At 35.5% G+C, this 16018-nt stretch overlaps 1 protein-coding gene across 2 annotated transcripts in view; it reads right to left on the reverse strand.

The window, feature by feature from the left end:
- LOC115876917 (acetylcholine receptor subunit alpha-like) overlaps positions 1–16018 on the reverse strand; it is a 110297-nt gene that overhangs the window by 46325 nt on the left and 47954 nt on the right. For both annotated transcript variants that reach the window (XM_030892965.1, XM_030892966.1), the window contains exon 3: positions 5919–6058. In XM_030892965.1, the coding sequence (XP_030748825.1) occupies positions 5919–6058 (140 nt within the window). The remainder of the gene's footprint in view (positions 1–5918; positions 6059–16018) is intronic.

The raw sequence follows: 16018 nt of genomic DNA on the forward strand, positions 1-16018 counted from the left end.
CATCATCTAAATAAAATATAATAAACATCAATAAACAATAATAATATGACTTTTAAATGACAGTGACATTACAAAAACAATAAACACTATTTTATAAGTGTGATTATGAGGATTCAAAATAAATGCTAAAATTGCTGTAAATCGTTACTTTCTTATTCAAAAGCGAATATATCCAATAAAAATAAAGCTATTGCGATGAATCAAAAAACAAACTCTCGAGAAGAGATGTACCTAGATGATAAAATGATTTTTAGAATCCTTGCTTTATTAATATATTCCACATAGTGTTTCAAACTTTTACCAAAATATCAACATTTTGTTTTCCCTCGTATAATTGACAGATAGAAACCTTCATTTTTAATTTAGAAAGAGATACTAAAAAGTCAAATAATTTAGCTACAAGTTGCTTACAAAAATATCAAAATCGGCCAACTGGAACAAAATATATTAAACTTTAACATACATCAAAATTTTACCCGTTTTTCGTACCGGTCAGTGTATTTTATTTTGTAGATTTTATTTCAGTGCAAGTGGCGGAATAAAAAATATAGGACTGTTTTGAAGAGATAAATCCGCCACAGAGGTACAGACATTTTTAGTTTCTAGTTTATTTTTCCAAATTCTTTGGTGCTTTCCTGAAGACTGATTTTTGTAGAAAACCTTCCTGTATCGATTTTAAGCGGTATTTTAAAATGCTCCTCGCGTAAAACTAGATTGGAGAATTGGTATTTAAAGGCTCCCTTTTAATTTGTGAATCGTAAACCGCTAAGAGCAATTTACCTGAAACGTTTACCGTAAAAGTGGGGAATCGGAGAGCGATGGCTGACCGCCGACCTATAAAGTCGAGATGGGTTATTTTATCGCTGTACTGAAATTCTTGATTTTAATCAGAACCTTAGTTTGACAAAACTATTGAGGAAAAAATAATTTTGTACTAAGAATGTGTTCCAGTTCCAGAATACCCAGTTTCAAATTTGATGTCAAAAGGTTTTGTTTAAATTCTTCACGTTGTTCTTTAATACAAATCACTAACCCAGAAATAATGTTTAGTTTTCTTTTCTATATCCATTTACAGCTGCAATTAAAATTACTATTCGCTTAAAATTAAAGTTTTACTACATTCCCTACTTTGGAATCCACTGAGAATTGGCATTTTGAAGGTCAATTTTTCAACTTGATATATTATCCTTAAATGTAAATAATAATAACAATTAGGTATTTTGAACTTCTAGTTCAGAAATATTTTAGTACTAGGCAGAATAGCTTTTAGGCATATTAGACTAAAATAAAAACGTGGGGCCCATTAACTATTGCTGTAATACTTTCTTCTATACTAAGTGTGGATTGCATCGACTTACTATAATCGTAACTGGAGATTTTGACAGTCAATAACCAGCCGTGGCGGCTTCACCAGCGAACGCCGAGCTCATGATCTACCAAAGTATAAAGATTTGCTTTGCCATAGGTAGGATTTCAGAGGGGCCCCACGTTTTTATTTTAGTCTAATATGCCTAAAAGTGCTATATAATGCCTATAAAGTGCTCTAATATGCCTAAAAGCTATTCCGCCTAGTACTAAAATATTTCTGAACTAGAAGTTCAAAATACCTAATTGTTATTATTATTTTCTAGTTTTCAGTGCACATAAGATAAAACCGTTTAACTTAAAAGTTTTTTTACCGATTTTTTTATTTTCTAGTTTTTAGTATTTAACGGAAATGCCTACCGAATATTCCTCATTCTATTTAATTCATTTAGTGCATCATTATTACATGGTTTTTTACCTGATAATTTATTACAATCTAATTCCTCAATACATAGCCCTCCCAGAGACTTGACTCGACTTAGAGCCACGTATGCTTGCCCTTTCTCAAACAATTTTGAGCCCAAATACACTACTGCATGGTCGACTGTGGTGCCCTGCATTTTATGCACGACCCCCTCAGAGGTTCAGTAGAGGGGCAAGGCTATAATATACAACAAGAGGCGCCCAATCTTGAGGGGATAACGCTTGCGACATTACATTTTTAGCCACCCTAATGCCATACAGTCCTCAGTACGTTTTAACCTATTACCTTAACTTGGGTTGTAAAGCTACCGCTAACTACGTAGGTACATCTAATCACACACACACACCTATTTTTTTTATCTGTCCCTCTAACGTCACACAATCTTGGACACAACTGTTCTGGACACGACTACTCATGCCCTCACCTAATACGCCATTTTGTAACGACGTCTATCTTGGATTTTAAATTTTGTCATAATCACAGTATTCTACTAGTGTAGCCCTTTCATTTGATACCCATATTGAGGGGGTTGTGGAAAAATATAAATCCGCCATTTTTGTACCGGCGGCCATCTTAGATTTACAATGTTATTGATATTACTATATTGTATTGTCATCGGAACTAAAGGTGTGTACCAAATTTCAGATCAATCTGACAACAGGAAGGTACTTAAATTTCAATTTCTAATTTTGATCCAAACAAATAAATAAATACCGTACGGGTCGAGCTAAAGAAAACCGTTTAAAAATCGGAAAAAGGTTATTGGCCACTATGAAATCTGAATTGATTTTAACAGTTATGATGTACTGCAGGATATAGAGAAATATAAATTGAGATGCTAATTTCAGGGAAACGTGTATGGAAATTCCCTGAATATACAGAATGAGTTTCCTACGATGTTCTCTATGGGTATCTCGGAAACTACTGGAGATAGAGAGTCGGTTAAATGGGGAAAGGATTGCAGTTTTGTGGGGTCTTAAATATGCGCCTTTCAGATTTTTGAAAAAGTTCATGGCTTGCTAGATATTTCGAAAATAACAAATTTCGGCTATTTTAAAAATTGTCCCTAATTCCATTATAATCTATTTTAGACACAAAGTTTCCAGATAAAAGTTGAAGATAATCACATCCTTAATGAGATTGTGTCCTCCGCTTTTTTCTAAAGCCTGTCATTTTTGACATATGATACAAACATATCTTTTTTTAAATGGAAACCATAGTTGGCCATGACTTCATAAAAAGCGAGATTTTTTAAGCTTTTTAGTAATATAAGCTATAATATGTTATAGAGTTATAGTCAATTCTTATCATTTTTAAACAATTTCACTTAGTTAGCCATGGAAACAAGTTCAATCGTTCGTTGCTCTCAGAAATGTGAAGCTGTCACATCCAAACTTTGTAAATTAAAATAAACAAAATTGTAAATATGAATTTTCAAATGAAGAAAAGCTTGTAGATACTCGCGCATCAATAGAATGGTTCAATATTATGCAAACTCGGGATAGGAAGAGGTGGACCAATTGCATGGGCTTCCTCGATCACCTGACATATTCATTTTAAAATTTTTTTATGCCGTATGGTTAACAATAAGGTTTACAAAACTCTTATGAATTAAGAGAGGCACTAGAAGTGGCGGTACGAGAGAAGTTTAATTAAAGCGACTGGTCCTTCGGTGAGAATAATTAGTAATTCAGTTTTAAAAGATGCAACTCTCTCTCTCTCAAAACAATGGCGGAGTTTTTGAAAGGTTGGTTAAAAAGAAGGCTGGTATCTTTTCTGTTTAAGTACAAAATACTCCACAAATGACACTATGTTTTCCCTCCTTAATAAAGTTTACTCCAGCCTAAACAACCATCATTCTACAGCAACAATTTTCTGTGATTTTTCTAAGGCGTTCGATTGTGTAAATCATAAGATCTTAATTAATAAACTGCAGCACTATGGGTTCAGGGGATCATCTCTCGAATGGTTTAAGTCATATCTGAGCAACAGAAGTCAACTTGTGAGGGTGGATACCACGTTGTCTTCTAGCAAGCCAATAGAATGTGGAGTACCACAAGGCTCAGTACTAAGCCCTATTTTGTTTCTTCTTTTTATTAACGACATTGCTAACATAAACATCAGTGGCAAAATATGTCTTTTTGCGGATGACACTAGCATCAGTTGGAGCAACAAGGACATCACGGCACTTCATAGGATTATATCAAATGACTTAATCACCATTAAATCTTGGTGCAATTCGAACCTCCTAAGTTTCAACATTTCTAAAACTAAAGCTTTGTCGTATAAAAACTCGTTGCAGCTTTTTGTACTTAACAACACCACCATTGACGTCGTCAAATCTGTAAAATTCTTAGGGCTTGTTGTGGACAATTCTCTGAAATGGGACATACATATGGAAGCTTTGTCGGAAAAATTGAGCTCTGCCTGTTTTGCATTAAGGTCTGTTTCTAAGGAGCTTAACTTGTCAGTGGCTAAAACTGTTTATTATGCACTTTTTGAGTCGCACCTCAGGTATGCCCTTCCATTCTGGGGTATGTGTTGTGCGACTCAATTTGACCGCATTTTCAGGCTCCAGAAGAGAGCTGTTCGATATTCACTGGGATTATACAGCAGAACTCATTGCCGGGACTTTTTAAAAAAATAAAAATATTGACTCTTCCTTCCTTATTTATATTTGAATCCGTTTGCCTAATACGTAAACATGTATCAGCTTCTCAAGAAAGGCCATCTCACACTTATCCACTCAGGAAGCGGTGTAGAGATGGATTACTTACGTAGAAGCGCTAGAGTGTCCAGATTACAAAGAGTGAGAAACGAGGAAATCAGAAACAGAACATCGGCACAAGAAACAGTAATTCAACGAATAGAGAAAAGGTATATATATATATATATATATATATATATATATATACGTTTTTTACGTAAAAAAGGTCTCTTAGTAAAAATCGCTACGAGTAATGGTTCTCAAGATATTTGGAATCGAAATTATCAATACCTATCATCATTGACATTAATTAAACATGTTGACTAAATAATTATTAGACTGAATTCACAAATTTGAAATGTTTTTGTGCCAAAAGTTCAGAAACTGTTTTATCATCATTTTTTTTGAAGAAAAATTTATGATTAATTCTAAAAAATAAAAAGTTCCCATGTTTATCATTTCAGTCAAATAACTATGTACTCAACATGTTTATTTTTTGTCAATAATGACATGTATGGACTATTTCCATTCTAAATATCTTGAGAACGGTTGCTCATAGCGATTTTTACCAAGGGATATTTTTTACGAAAAAATAACGAATACGTATATTTTTTTACTCAGTAGTTTTATACAGGTACGAACGAAAAGTTATTATTCTTCAAAACAGTTTAAGCACATGTAGGAGGCGCCCTCTACAAATAGGAGTCATATTGACATCAATATCAAGTTTCTCATGTCAAAAAACTCCCAAACACCAATTTTCATCCAAATATTGACATTACTTCAGAAATGATTTGAAAAAAATCGAAATAAAAATGAAACGTCTACACCCTGTATCTTCGAAACTAAACATTTTAGGACATACACTTATACGGACTTTTTTACGTATTTTTATCTGTAGAATATGCTGCCGAAGTTTACGGAATACAATTCGGACCGATGCGACGCTTGCGGGGCCTGAGGAAGAGAGAAACAACTGCTCGACGCGTACAATAGCCGCGCTAAATTCAAAATAAATTCCTTTTTGATAAATAGTAAATAAGTTGTAAATAGTTCTTTAAGTAGTTTTATCGTTATTGTTTTGTTACTTAGTGTAAAATAAATTGTGTTTAAATAAATTAGACTCTATCCACACAGAACCGACGAAAAACGTAACAATATGTAGGTATATGGGTTTAATGACGGACTATATTAGGAAAACTTTGCAAATAAATTTTAAGCTTCCACATAAAATATTATTCAACTAACTATATTATTTCGCAAACTATTAATTATATTTCGAGTAGGTATCCGGTTAATTCGTGGTCCTAAACCGCGAATGGCAATTTACCTGAAACGTTTACCGTAAAAGTGGGGAATCGAAGAACAATGGCTGACCGCCGACCTATAAAGTTGAAATAGGTATTTTATCGCTGTACTTACGACGTCGATAAGTTGCGACAGCTTGAGCTTGATTTTGACCGAAAGGGCGTCCGTAACGTTGACCACTGGTCGCACCAATTTATTATAGTTCGATAACAAATCATCGTAGAGGCGTTTGGCATCCGGGTTACAGTAACATCCTGGAACAATAGAAATTCGAAACGTTAGATATATAAAATGAATCGTGTTGCATTGCTAAAATTATTACATTAGTAAAATATTATCCAATCAAAAACATAGAATGTAACAAAAACAAGTCTTGCGACGCAATTCTTCCACTACAAAAAGTTGTGAGATTTCATGTAAAATCGTAAGATGGTAGCTCTTCTACAATTATAATTATGTATCGATTCCTAAAAAAAATGTGTGCACTATGTGGGCATATTTGAAGTGAAACTTCTTCTTACTTCCGTCTGTCTGTCCATTCGGGTACCTCTATCCACGTACCGAGTTTGGTTCCAATCGACTCATAATTAAGAAAAATCCTGATGACAGTAACTGATCCTAATTGCATGGATGATTTTTACCAACTTAATTGTGAGATATTTCTTATACTTTGACCACTAACTAACACGATTTCATTCGTCATTTTTATTTTTTAGTATAAACATTGCATGACATTAGCTATCAGTTGTAATGAAGTTCATAAAATTTCTAGGACACCCTGTATATTGTGTTAATATTATACTAGAATAATAGAGACTTCATTTTCTTTTAATAATGACAGTCAATGTATTTTATTGTTAACTCATTATTGTAATGAACTTCATTAGTGTTCCTATTGTTGAATTAAATAAGTTAAATATTTAATTGCCATTTTGTAAGAGAGTTTTGATCGGTTTTGGTCGCTATAGTTTAATGCGAAAAACCGAACCGTTTGCGCCGCTCGCCCTACTCTGCTAGTGCAGGCCGAGTGGAGGGGAGCGTCAGTCGAGTACCTTGGCTGCAGCAGCTCCAATTAGTTTGTGGTCGCACGCGAAACAGTGAGGTTCGAGTCCGGAGTGCCCTGCCAGGTGACCTGCTGCCAGCCGTCGATCGTCGCCGCACTGTACAGGGTAAGCACCCACCGCCAAAGTGATCGAGAGTAGGTCGTATTCTTTTTATTGTTAATGACGTTTACTTTACTGCCTTAACGCGTTACAGGGATAAGGGAGACAGAGATATTTATATTCGCTCAGGTAGGCCAAACGGTGCACCTCTACGGAGGCTGTGGGCTATTTGACCGAATCGCGCGAACGCAAAGACATAGCAAAACTTATATGCGATCAGGTAGATCAAACTGTGAACTCTACGGAGGCTGGGGGATATTTGATCGGATCACGTGGACGCGAGGAACGATTTCTTTTGTTAAAAGGGAGAGAGTGAGACAGCTAACGGTTAAGGTAATTCAGTAAACGCACGGGTCGCGAATATTCATGGAGCTAGAACAAGATCTCGCCCAAATCCCGAGGCTGGTTTTGTAGCTCCCGTATTTCTCTAGGTGTGTCGTCCGGACGGCACCCTGGATCAGTGACGCTGGACGGGATCTCGCCGAAATCCCGAGGTTGTCCTGACCGGGCGGTGTGTGTGCGGGCTGCGCTTATCCGAACGACGTACAACTCGCCGAGACGTCGCTAACGTCTACGTCACTCCGGGACTCGCGTTTGTGTATCCCACGGGACGCTGTTAACTTCGCGATCGATCCAGGGCTGGCGCTTATGTATCCCACAGGATGCTGTTAACTTCGCGATCGATCCAGGGCTCGCGTGTCTGTATCCCACGGGACGCTGTTAACTTCGCGATCGATCCAGGACTCGCGTTTGTGTATCCCACGGGACGCTGTTAATTTCGCGATCGATCCAGGACTGGCGTTTGTATATCCCACGGGACGTTGTTAACTTCGCGATCGATCCAGGACTCGCGTTTGTGTATTCCACGGGACGCTGTTAACTTCGCGATCGATCCAGGACTCACGGGACGCTTTTAACTCCGACGCCGATCCGGGGTCCGTATTTCGCTGTCAAAAAGGACACCGCTCCGATAAATATTTAGCTGTGACCATCGGGACGCCTGTAACGACGTCGCCGCCGTTTAGAGAGTCGCGTCGTGGTAGAGTGTGTTGCTCCGGTACCTACGTGTCTGTGTTCATTAGGACGCCGATCAGGAACTCGCGTTTAATAGAACGTCACTTCGGGAACGCGTTTTGAATTCGCGTTATAGAATCAGTCAGACAGTTACGTAGCGGGAATAATCGATCAGAACTCTAGAGGTACACGGTTGTTATTGGAAATTTTACTTTACGGGTTTCTAAATATACATTTTATGTCACTATTGTTACAATTCGAGAAAGTGAACTTTCCTTGATTACTTTTGTACATAATTAATTTGTTAAATAAAAACCTAGTGTTACGTTATAGTTAATTGTGTGTTTTATTTTCTTTTCATCTCATCACTCCCTGGTATCTCCACTGTATAAAAGCTACCCGTACTGGCACTAGTGGTCTCTCAAACACTTTAAACTTTGGGGGTGGCGCCCGAGGAACCGAACCAAGGCAACTCGGCGTCCGTGATCTTTCTCAAAAACGGGGTCCGTTTTCACACAGTTAAAAAATATACAAGGTTGTTCGCGCCATTCGACAAAGATTCGACACGGCGTATTGTAGCCAAATGATTAGATTTGTAGAAATTATGAGTGATAGGATTGGTGATGGACCACTAAAGCTACACTTTAAAATTACTTGCAAAAGGTGCAGAGTGTCCCAAATAAATAAAAAATATCAAAGTTGTATTTTTTTAAATGGTACGCCCTGTATATTATTACATTTTTAGTTTCTACGATTAAAATAAATGTAATTTAATTAAGATTTACCGCACATTAATCTTTTCGTTTTTGAAATATTTACGATTTTGTGAAAAAAACACTAAAAATTTTAATGCTTTATTTCTCTAAGCATATTTATGCTTTTAAAACCAAATATAGTACTGAAGTTTTTATATTTACTGGATTTTGTGGTTTGGTAATAAAATATTACTACTTCATACAGAGTGTCTATAAATTTATTTTAAATAATTATTAGCTTTAAAAGTTTTAATAACTTGTTTAATTTAAATTGATCTGTATATACTCTGTATATTTTACGTGAATCGGATGAAGATGAGGTACTATAATGCAAAATTTTAAGCTATATCCAATTATGTACAGATAAATTGGGGGTGTAATTAAAAAAAACTTAAACCTTTTATCATATTTTCCAAAGGGGCGCCTAGTGGCAGTAAGTAAATCTTTTTATATTTATTTTAACGAACCTTTAACCTCAATAACAGATATAAAAATAGTTTATGCATATTTAAGCATTTTTTTTAAACTCAAGATTATTTTTTTTTATTACCGACACTATATGTAAAATCCTTATTTTTGGGGCTTACTCAACCGGGTCTCACAATGCAAATTCACCTCAAATATCCATTTAGTTGGTCATTGGCAAGCACTCTCTCATTGTACATGAAAATAACAAAACAAACATTTACTGATCTGGATAAAATTGATAGTTAAATAGTAAGACTCACCCGGGGGTACTCCGCCCCTAGCCACTGACATCACTGACATTCATTCAATATATCCCATTCCATATCTTCCATCTAATTCAAATATTATTCGGATCTATTGGTTAATAATCTTCAACAACTAGCTAGTGTCACCTGAAATAGTATAGGGGCTTCCCCCGGACGCAAATCTGCCGCTAAACAGATTCGCATCCCAAACGATGAGGCTAATTGGGGTCCTCACACAACGCCCCAGCGGTGTCAATCGAAAAGCAAGAGAGACCTCAAACTCTCAAGACCATCCTCGAAGGAACGACGTCACAAGAGGTTTTCTACTTCCATAGTTAAAAGACTCGCTACTTCCAAATGTCAGCTCTGTGACAAAACACAACACTACACAGCCGGCCGGCCTATGAACAACTGACTGACCTCCGCCTGCCGAGCTAAACCTCCTCTTACATCACAATTTTACCTGATCACAAATATTTACATCGCTTGCCAATGAATCATACTGTTTTCTCTAATCGACTTTCAAATACAGTGTTTTAGCATTACCAATAAATAAATAGAGAGTTTCCGAAGGAATGCATATTGTTTATTAGAATAGTGAATAAATAAAAGCATTATTATGACGAACTTATTTTCCAAGTTTTACATTCGGCCAACCTGAACTTAGTTGCGCCCACGCAACTCTAATCTGACAGTGTCTCTAGCAACATCTGATATCTATCTCTAGCAACCCAAATCTTGTCGCTGACAACTCTAGTCCGTAAAATGAAATAAAACAAACAATTGACAACTACACAAACGTCACAAAATTAAACCCTCAAATAAAAGTGCCCTACACACTTGTTTTCTCACACACAAGTCCTAGAACAGATGTCATGCGAATGCATCCAAAGTTAGAAAACTAATTAAACATACACAAAATAAAGGACACAGCGTATAAAACAGTAGAGACAAAAAATTAGTAGTTGACTAAAAACTGCATACTAGAAAACAACGAACCGCCGACTAACACAAAAGTAAATCGGCTGCACACCATATTGTTCAAATAAACTGCGATACAGAAGAATCGCTGCAAAGCTTTACCTAGCAGTAAAAAATCACAATCTCTGATACATATTATGATATTAAAATGCTTTTGAGAAGAAAAAACCCTAAGAGTACGAAACAAGTTAATGCTCAATTGGAGTGCTCTAAACTACCTGTTGATTAGGGATCTGTTACCTTTGAGATGAAATCTAGAATCGACACTGTGCATTCAAGCCTTTCGATTGTCAGACAAAACTTAAAAGATTTTCACTTGAGTGCGACACTTTCTCCGTTTACTAGTATGTAAACGTATTATTTCTTTATATGGTGCAGATACAGCCATATAGCAAACAACTACCGTAGCTCCAGACAAATTTATTCAAACTGCAGCGGAGATTATTATATTATATAGGTTTGTACAGCCTAGACGAACATGTTCAAATTGTGAATATACAAAAGAGATGTTGAAGATTAGGGATATTGACATGAAACGTACGTATTGAAGAACTGTAAATATATAAAAGATGACAAACACAACAGGGAATTGAGTAGCAGTTTCTTTTTATATTACGAAGGGTTCATGTTTGTATTTAAATGCTGCTTATTGTATTTCTTACAGAAACGCACATGCTTTTGTAAATAGTGAAATATCAGTTGCTGGTTACAGGCATTCTGTTTGTCAATCGAATGACCGTCACTCAGTTGGTGCAACAATACAGGTGGTGAGCTAAATCCCAGTGACTGTACTAAGAAACGAAGAAAATATGGGACACCACTGTTCTCGATCGCTACACAGCAAAATCAACAATAAAAACCCCATTGTCAGCGCCGTACATCATCAAATAGGAATGTGAAACCACCATCAAATGTTCGAGAGGAAATAATGAACTATCTCTTAATAACACCACACAAATCAACTATTGCAGGATATTTCAATGAATGTTGGAGAACAAACGACACTAATAAAAGATATCTAGACCCTGTCAGACATCAATTACTGATACACGCATTACCTACAACAGCTGCTAAAAAAACATAGTTACCACCAAAACGACATGGATTACGAAACCATAAAAACCTCACAACAACAGAGAGATGCGGCATATAGAATATCAAAGTGAATAGTCGCCAAATCAACAATCTTATATATGCTGACGATGCAATAGTCATGACAGACAGCAACAAAGATCTGCAGAATCTATTTCGAAGAATCAATGTCTCCTGCAAACTGCAAACGATATGATCTGAATACGAATTTTATGAAACAAAATTCCTGGTTACGACAAAACACCAAATTATATTTTTAATATATACATAGAAAATGTGACAATAGAAAAAGTCCAATACTACAAGCACTTGGGCACAATAATAAATAAAACTGTCGAACAGTTATAAGAAATAATATCGAGGATCGAGAAGCCCAAAGCTTTTCTAAAACTCAAGAAATTTCTTTGCCGTAGAAACATTAACTTAACCCAATTAAGAAGTAGAAACATTAACCAATTAAAACAAAAATGCTTCGATGCTTTATGATGTCAACCTTATTATATGCCACTGAAATATGAACCATTAGAACTACCAAAATTGGTGACTTCCAAAAGATGGTGTTACGAATGTTACGAATTCCTTGGGCTGATAGAGTTACAAATATCATGGTGCTACGCCGTATGTACAAAGAAGAAGAGATTTTTAAAATCCTTAAGAAATTCCTAAGAGATCCCAAGTCTCAGTTACTGCAGAATATTCTGTGGCGGTGGAAAAATCAAGGAAGGACGTAATCAAAGGAGAAGAAGAACATTCTGGCTGAAGAACTTCAAAGAGTGGTGGCCAATGTTGTGAGATGGATTATTTAGAACAGCTACAAATAAAATAAAAACAACCAATCTGATAGCCAACCTATGTGAATGCATATTTTTTTGTCGATATTGTCGAATGATATTTTTCAGTCAGCCTGTAGTTACATAAACAACTGAATGTTCCGAGCGAAGTAAGAATTGTTTTTGTCTTTGATTTACAGTTTTATTTTTTCATTATTTTTTTTTGTGATTTTAAAACTATCTGTTTATCTATTTAAGAGTTATATCTTATTAAAAAATATATTTGTTGCCATGAAATATCAGTTGAAAATGCCTATCATTCTTTTAATTTATCTTAACAAGAGTAAATATTAATAGAGAACATTTTTTTAACCAATTTTATTCATAAGTTCAGATTCAAAAAAAGACCATCAATCAGAATCCAGTCGAAGAGGATCAGGCCTTTAATCCTCCGCAACCAAGAGTCCTCGACGATCATTATCAAAACCAAACATTAATTAATTTACATGTCTTAAGAACATGCCTTCGAAAACATTTTGATCAGACTTTACTTTCCAGAAAAATTTAAGATTAATTCAAAATTAATACTTTAGTTTAAACAGCTTTTTATTTTATTTAATACAGTTCTAAATTAGGAGACGATACACAAAGAAGAGACATATAAAAATGTTCAGTTGACTAACGATGAGAGAGACTGGGAAGGTTATAAAAATAAACAGAATACCATAAAATCAGAATGATAGAAAAGCGTTCTATGAAAAATAACATCGATGGATATCGTGCTAATCGTACGAAAAAGAAGCAAACAATAAAAAATTGGTAGGCAGTAATGAAGTCATATTCTTACATTCCCTTTTCAAAATTGACGTTCGAGTATCCAAGAAAATGTTAACACTTCTTATGCTGAAAACATTATAGATATTTCCAAGAGTATATCAAACTGATGACGTATATCAAACTGATGAACTGATTTTGTCATAGGAATTATACCACAACGCTAAAATTAGAAAGGTTTAAATTACTCAAATTGAAAGAGCTACTTAGTGTTTATCTTGAAAAATAAATCGACATCTGAAAAAGTTTCCTGCGTAATTTTTGAAATTTGTTTGACGTAGACTATCCTCTATCGAATTTAATAGACACTCCTTTATCTACCGGATAAGTTTCAAAAGAAATGAAAACTAGTCTAATAATTCCAGTTCTTGGACAGCAAGACCATACAAAGACTTTAGACCGATATATTTCTTCCTGTATATTGACAAAATATTAAAGACTCTCATATGCCACCAGGTACGTACTTTCTTTGAAACAGATAGGAGTATTTATAAAATTCAATCCGAATAAATAAGATATAATTGTAAAAATGTAGATTGTTCTTAGTGACAATCCAACTGAAAATTCTACCTGGGTATTTATGGGCCTAGTGTGTGTCCACCTATTTCTTTAAGAATTTATTTATCGATTTTTGGGGACCCTGGTATGTTTACTTTAAGTTGACAAAAACGCCTATGTTTTTGTATTGTTTAGTTTTTGGATTTTGCCTTGAATAAATATTATCGCCAGGGAGTTTTATAGGCGTAGAAAAACAAAATAGTCGAACACTGAAATTACGGACAAACTTCCCTTCCTTTAAGAAATGTGATGCAATAGAGTAATAGATTACACAAACACAATAAATGTTTCAATGACAAATTTTTGAAATTAAGAATAACCTAAAAATCATATTTTGATGATCTCCTAGTTGCGAGACCGGAAAAGCACTTTTAGAATATATGTGCTAAAAATAATTTTGATAACAAAATTTGAAAAATGCATATATGTAAAACTTGCTAATCAGTGATGGAACCAGGCTATTTAATGTACTTTCTACTAATCTGACGAACGTTCTAGTAATGCTAAATTATTTCAAAAATATATGAAAGTCAACAAAACAATAATAATGTTCAATATAAGTAAATAATATTGTTATGCCAAGGATATTTTTAGTGAACCGATTGCTTGACCCCACACCTGAATGTAAAATCCTTATTTTTGGGTCTTTTACTCAACCGGGTCTCACAATGCAAATTCACCTCAAATATCCATTTAGTTGGTCATTGGCAAGCACTCTCTCATTGTACATGAAAATAACAAAACAAACATTTACTGATCTGGATAAAATTGATAGTTAAATAGTAAGACTCACCCGGGGTACTCCCCCCTAGCCACTGACATCACTGACATTCTATTCAATATATCCCATTCCATATCTTCCATCTAATTCAAATATTACTCGGATCTATTGGTTAATTATCTTCAACAACTAGCTAATGTCACCTGAAATAGTATAGGGGCTTCCCCCGGACGCAAATCTGCCGCTAAACAGATTCGCATCCCAATCGATGGAGCTAATTGGGGTCCTCACACAACGCCCCAGCGGTGTCAATCGAGAAGCAAGAGAGACCTCAAACTCTCAAGACCATCCTCGAAGGAACGACGTCACAAGAGGTTTTCTACTTCCATAGTCAAAAGACTCGCTACTTCCAAATGTCAGCTCTGTGACAAAACACAACACTACACAGCCGGCCGGCCTATCAACAACTGACTAACCTGCCGCCTGCCGAGCTAAACCTCCTCTTACATCACAATTTTACCTGATCACAAATATTTACATCGCTTGCCAATGAATCATACTGTTTTCTCTAATCGACTTTCAAATAGAGTGTTTTAGCATTACCAATAAATAAATAAATAGAGAGTTTCCGCAGGAATGCATATTGTTTATTAGAATAGTGAATAAATAAAAGCATTATTATGACGAACTTATTTTCCAAGTTTTACATATATAATAATAAGAGACTTTGATAATAATTATAGTTATTGAATACATGTCGGTATTAAAGAACTGGACAAATCGCAAGGTCATATAGCAAGGTAGAATAAAAATATGATAAAAAGTTTAGTAAGTTTTGGAATAAAAATTATGCAGTTTAATTTGTAATAGTCAATTTAATACGGAAATTTAATAAAATATATATTCTGGAAAAACACCTCTGCACTATTCAGTAAGTTATCTATAATAAAGTTATGACTATTTTTAACAACTTTGAAGATTTTAGAACACATTTATTAAAAAAAAAATGTCTTAAGTTAGAAATTTTGAATAATTGCTGAATGTCCAGCAAATTACATTGGGTCGATCCACCGTGCGTCGTATCCAATTTTGCAGGGTGTGAGGATGCATCCACACTATCCTAGAAACGGCCTATAGGCGCGGCGGCGTAACGGCGTAACGACCTTGAATAGATTTCTAGTAATTCTATTGGCTGAAATTTTTGACAGATGAATTTGACAGATAGAAATTTCTGACAGATGAATTTTTCAGCTAATAGAATTACTGGAAATCTATTCAAGGCCGTTACGCCGTTACGCCGATACGCCGTTTCTAGGATAGTGTGGATGCACCCTGACCGTGTGCACCGTCGCTCACATAGCCTACCCACCAAATTTTGGTCGTAATCGGACAAAATCAATTTTTAACGTTTCTTACGTCAAAAATATCTATCTCACAGTGACACGTGTCGTACACGTGTCAGCGTTCCGAGTTTCAGCCCTAGCTCGCATAGTGCCCAAGTTACGACGCTCCAAGATCGTTACTACTTTTCCTGACGCTAGCTCGTGTGTCATGGCGTTGAATTGAGTTTCACTTCAAAAATTCGTTACAGCCCAAATAGCCCCAGTTACGTC

Source organism: Sitophilus oryzae, unplaced genomic scaffold (assembly GCF_002938485.1).
Source record: "Sitophilus oryzae breed Bouriz unplaced genomic scaffold, Soryzae_2.0 scaffold_1440_pilon_pilon, whole genome shotgun sequence".
NCBI classification, from domain to species: Eukaryota; Metazoa; Arthropoda; class Insecta; order Coleoptera; family Curculionidae; genus Sitophilus; species Sitophilus oryzae.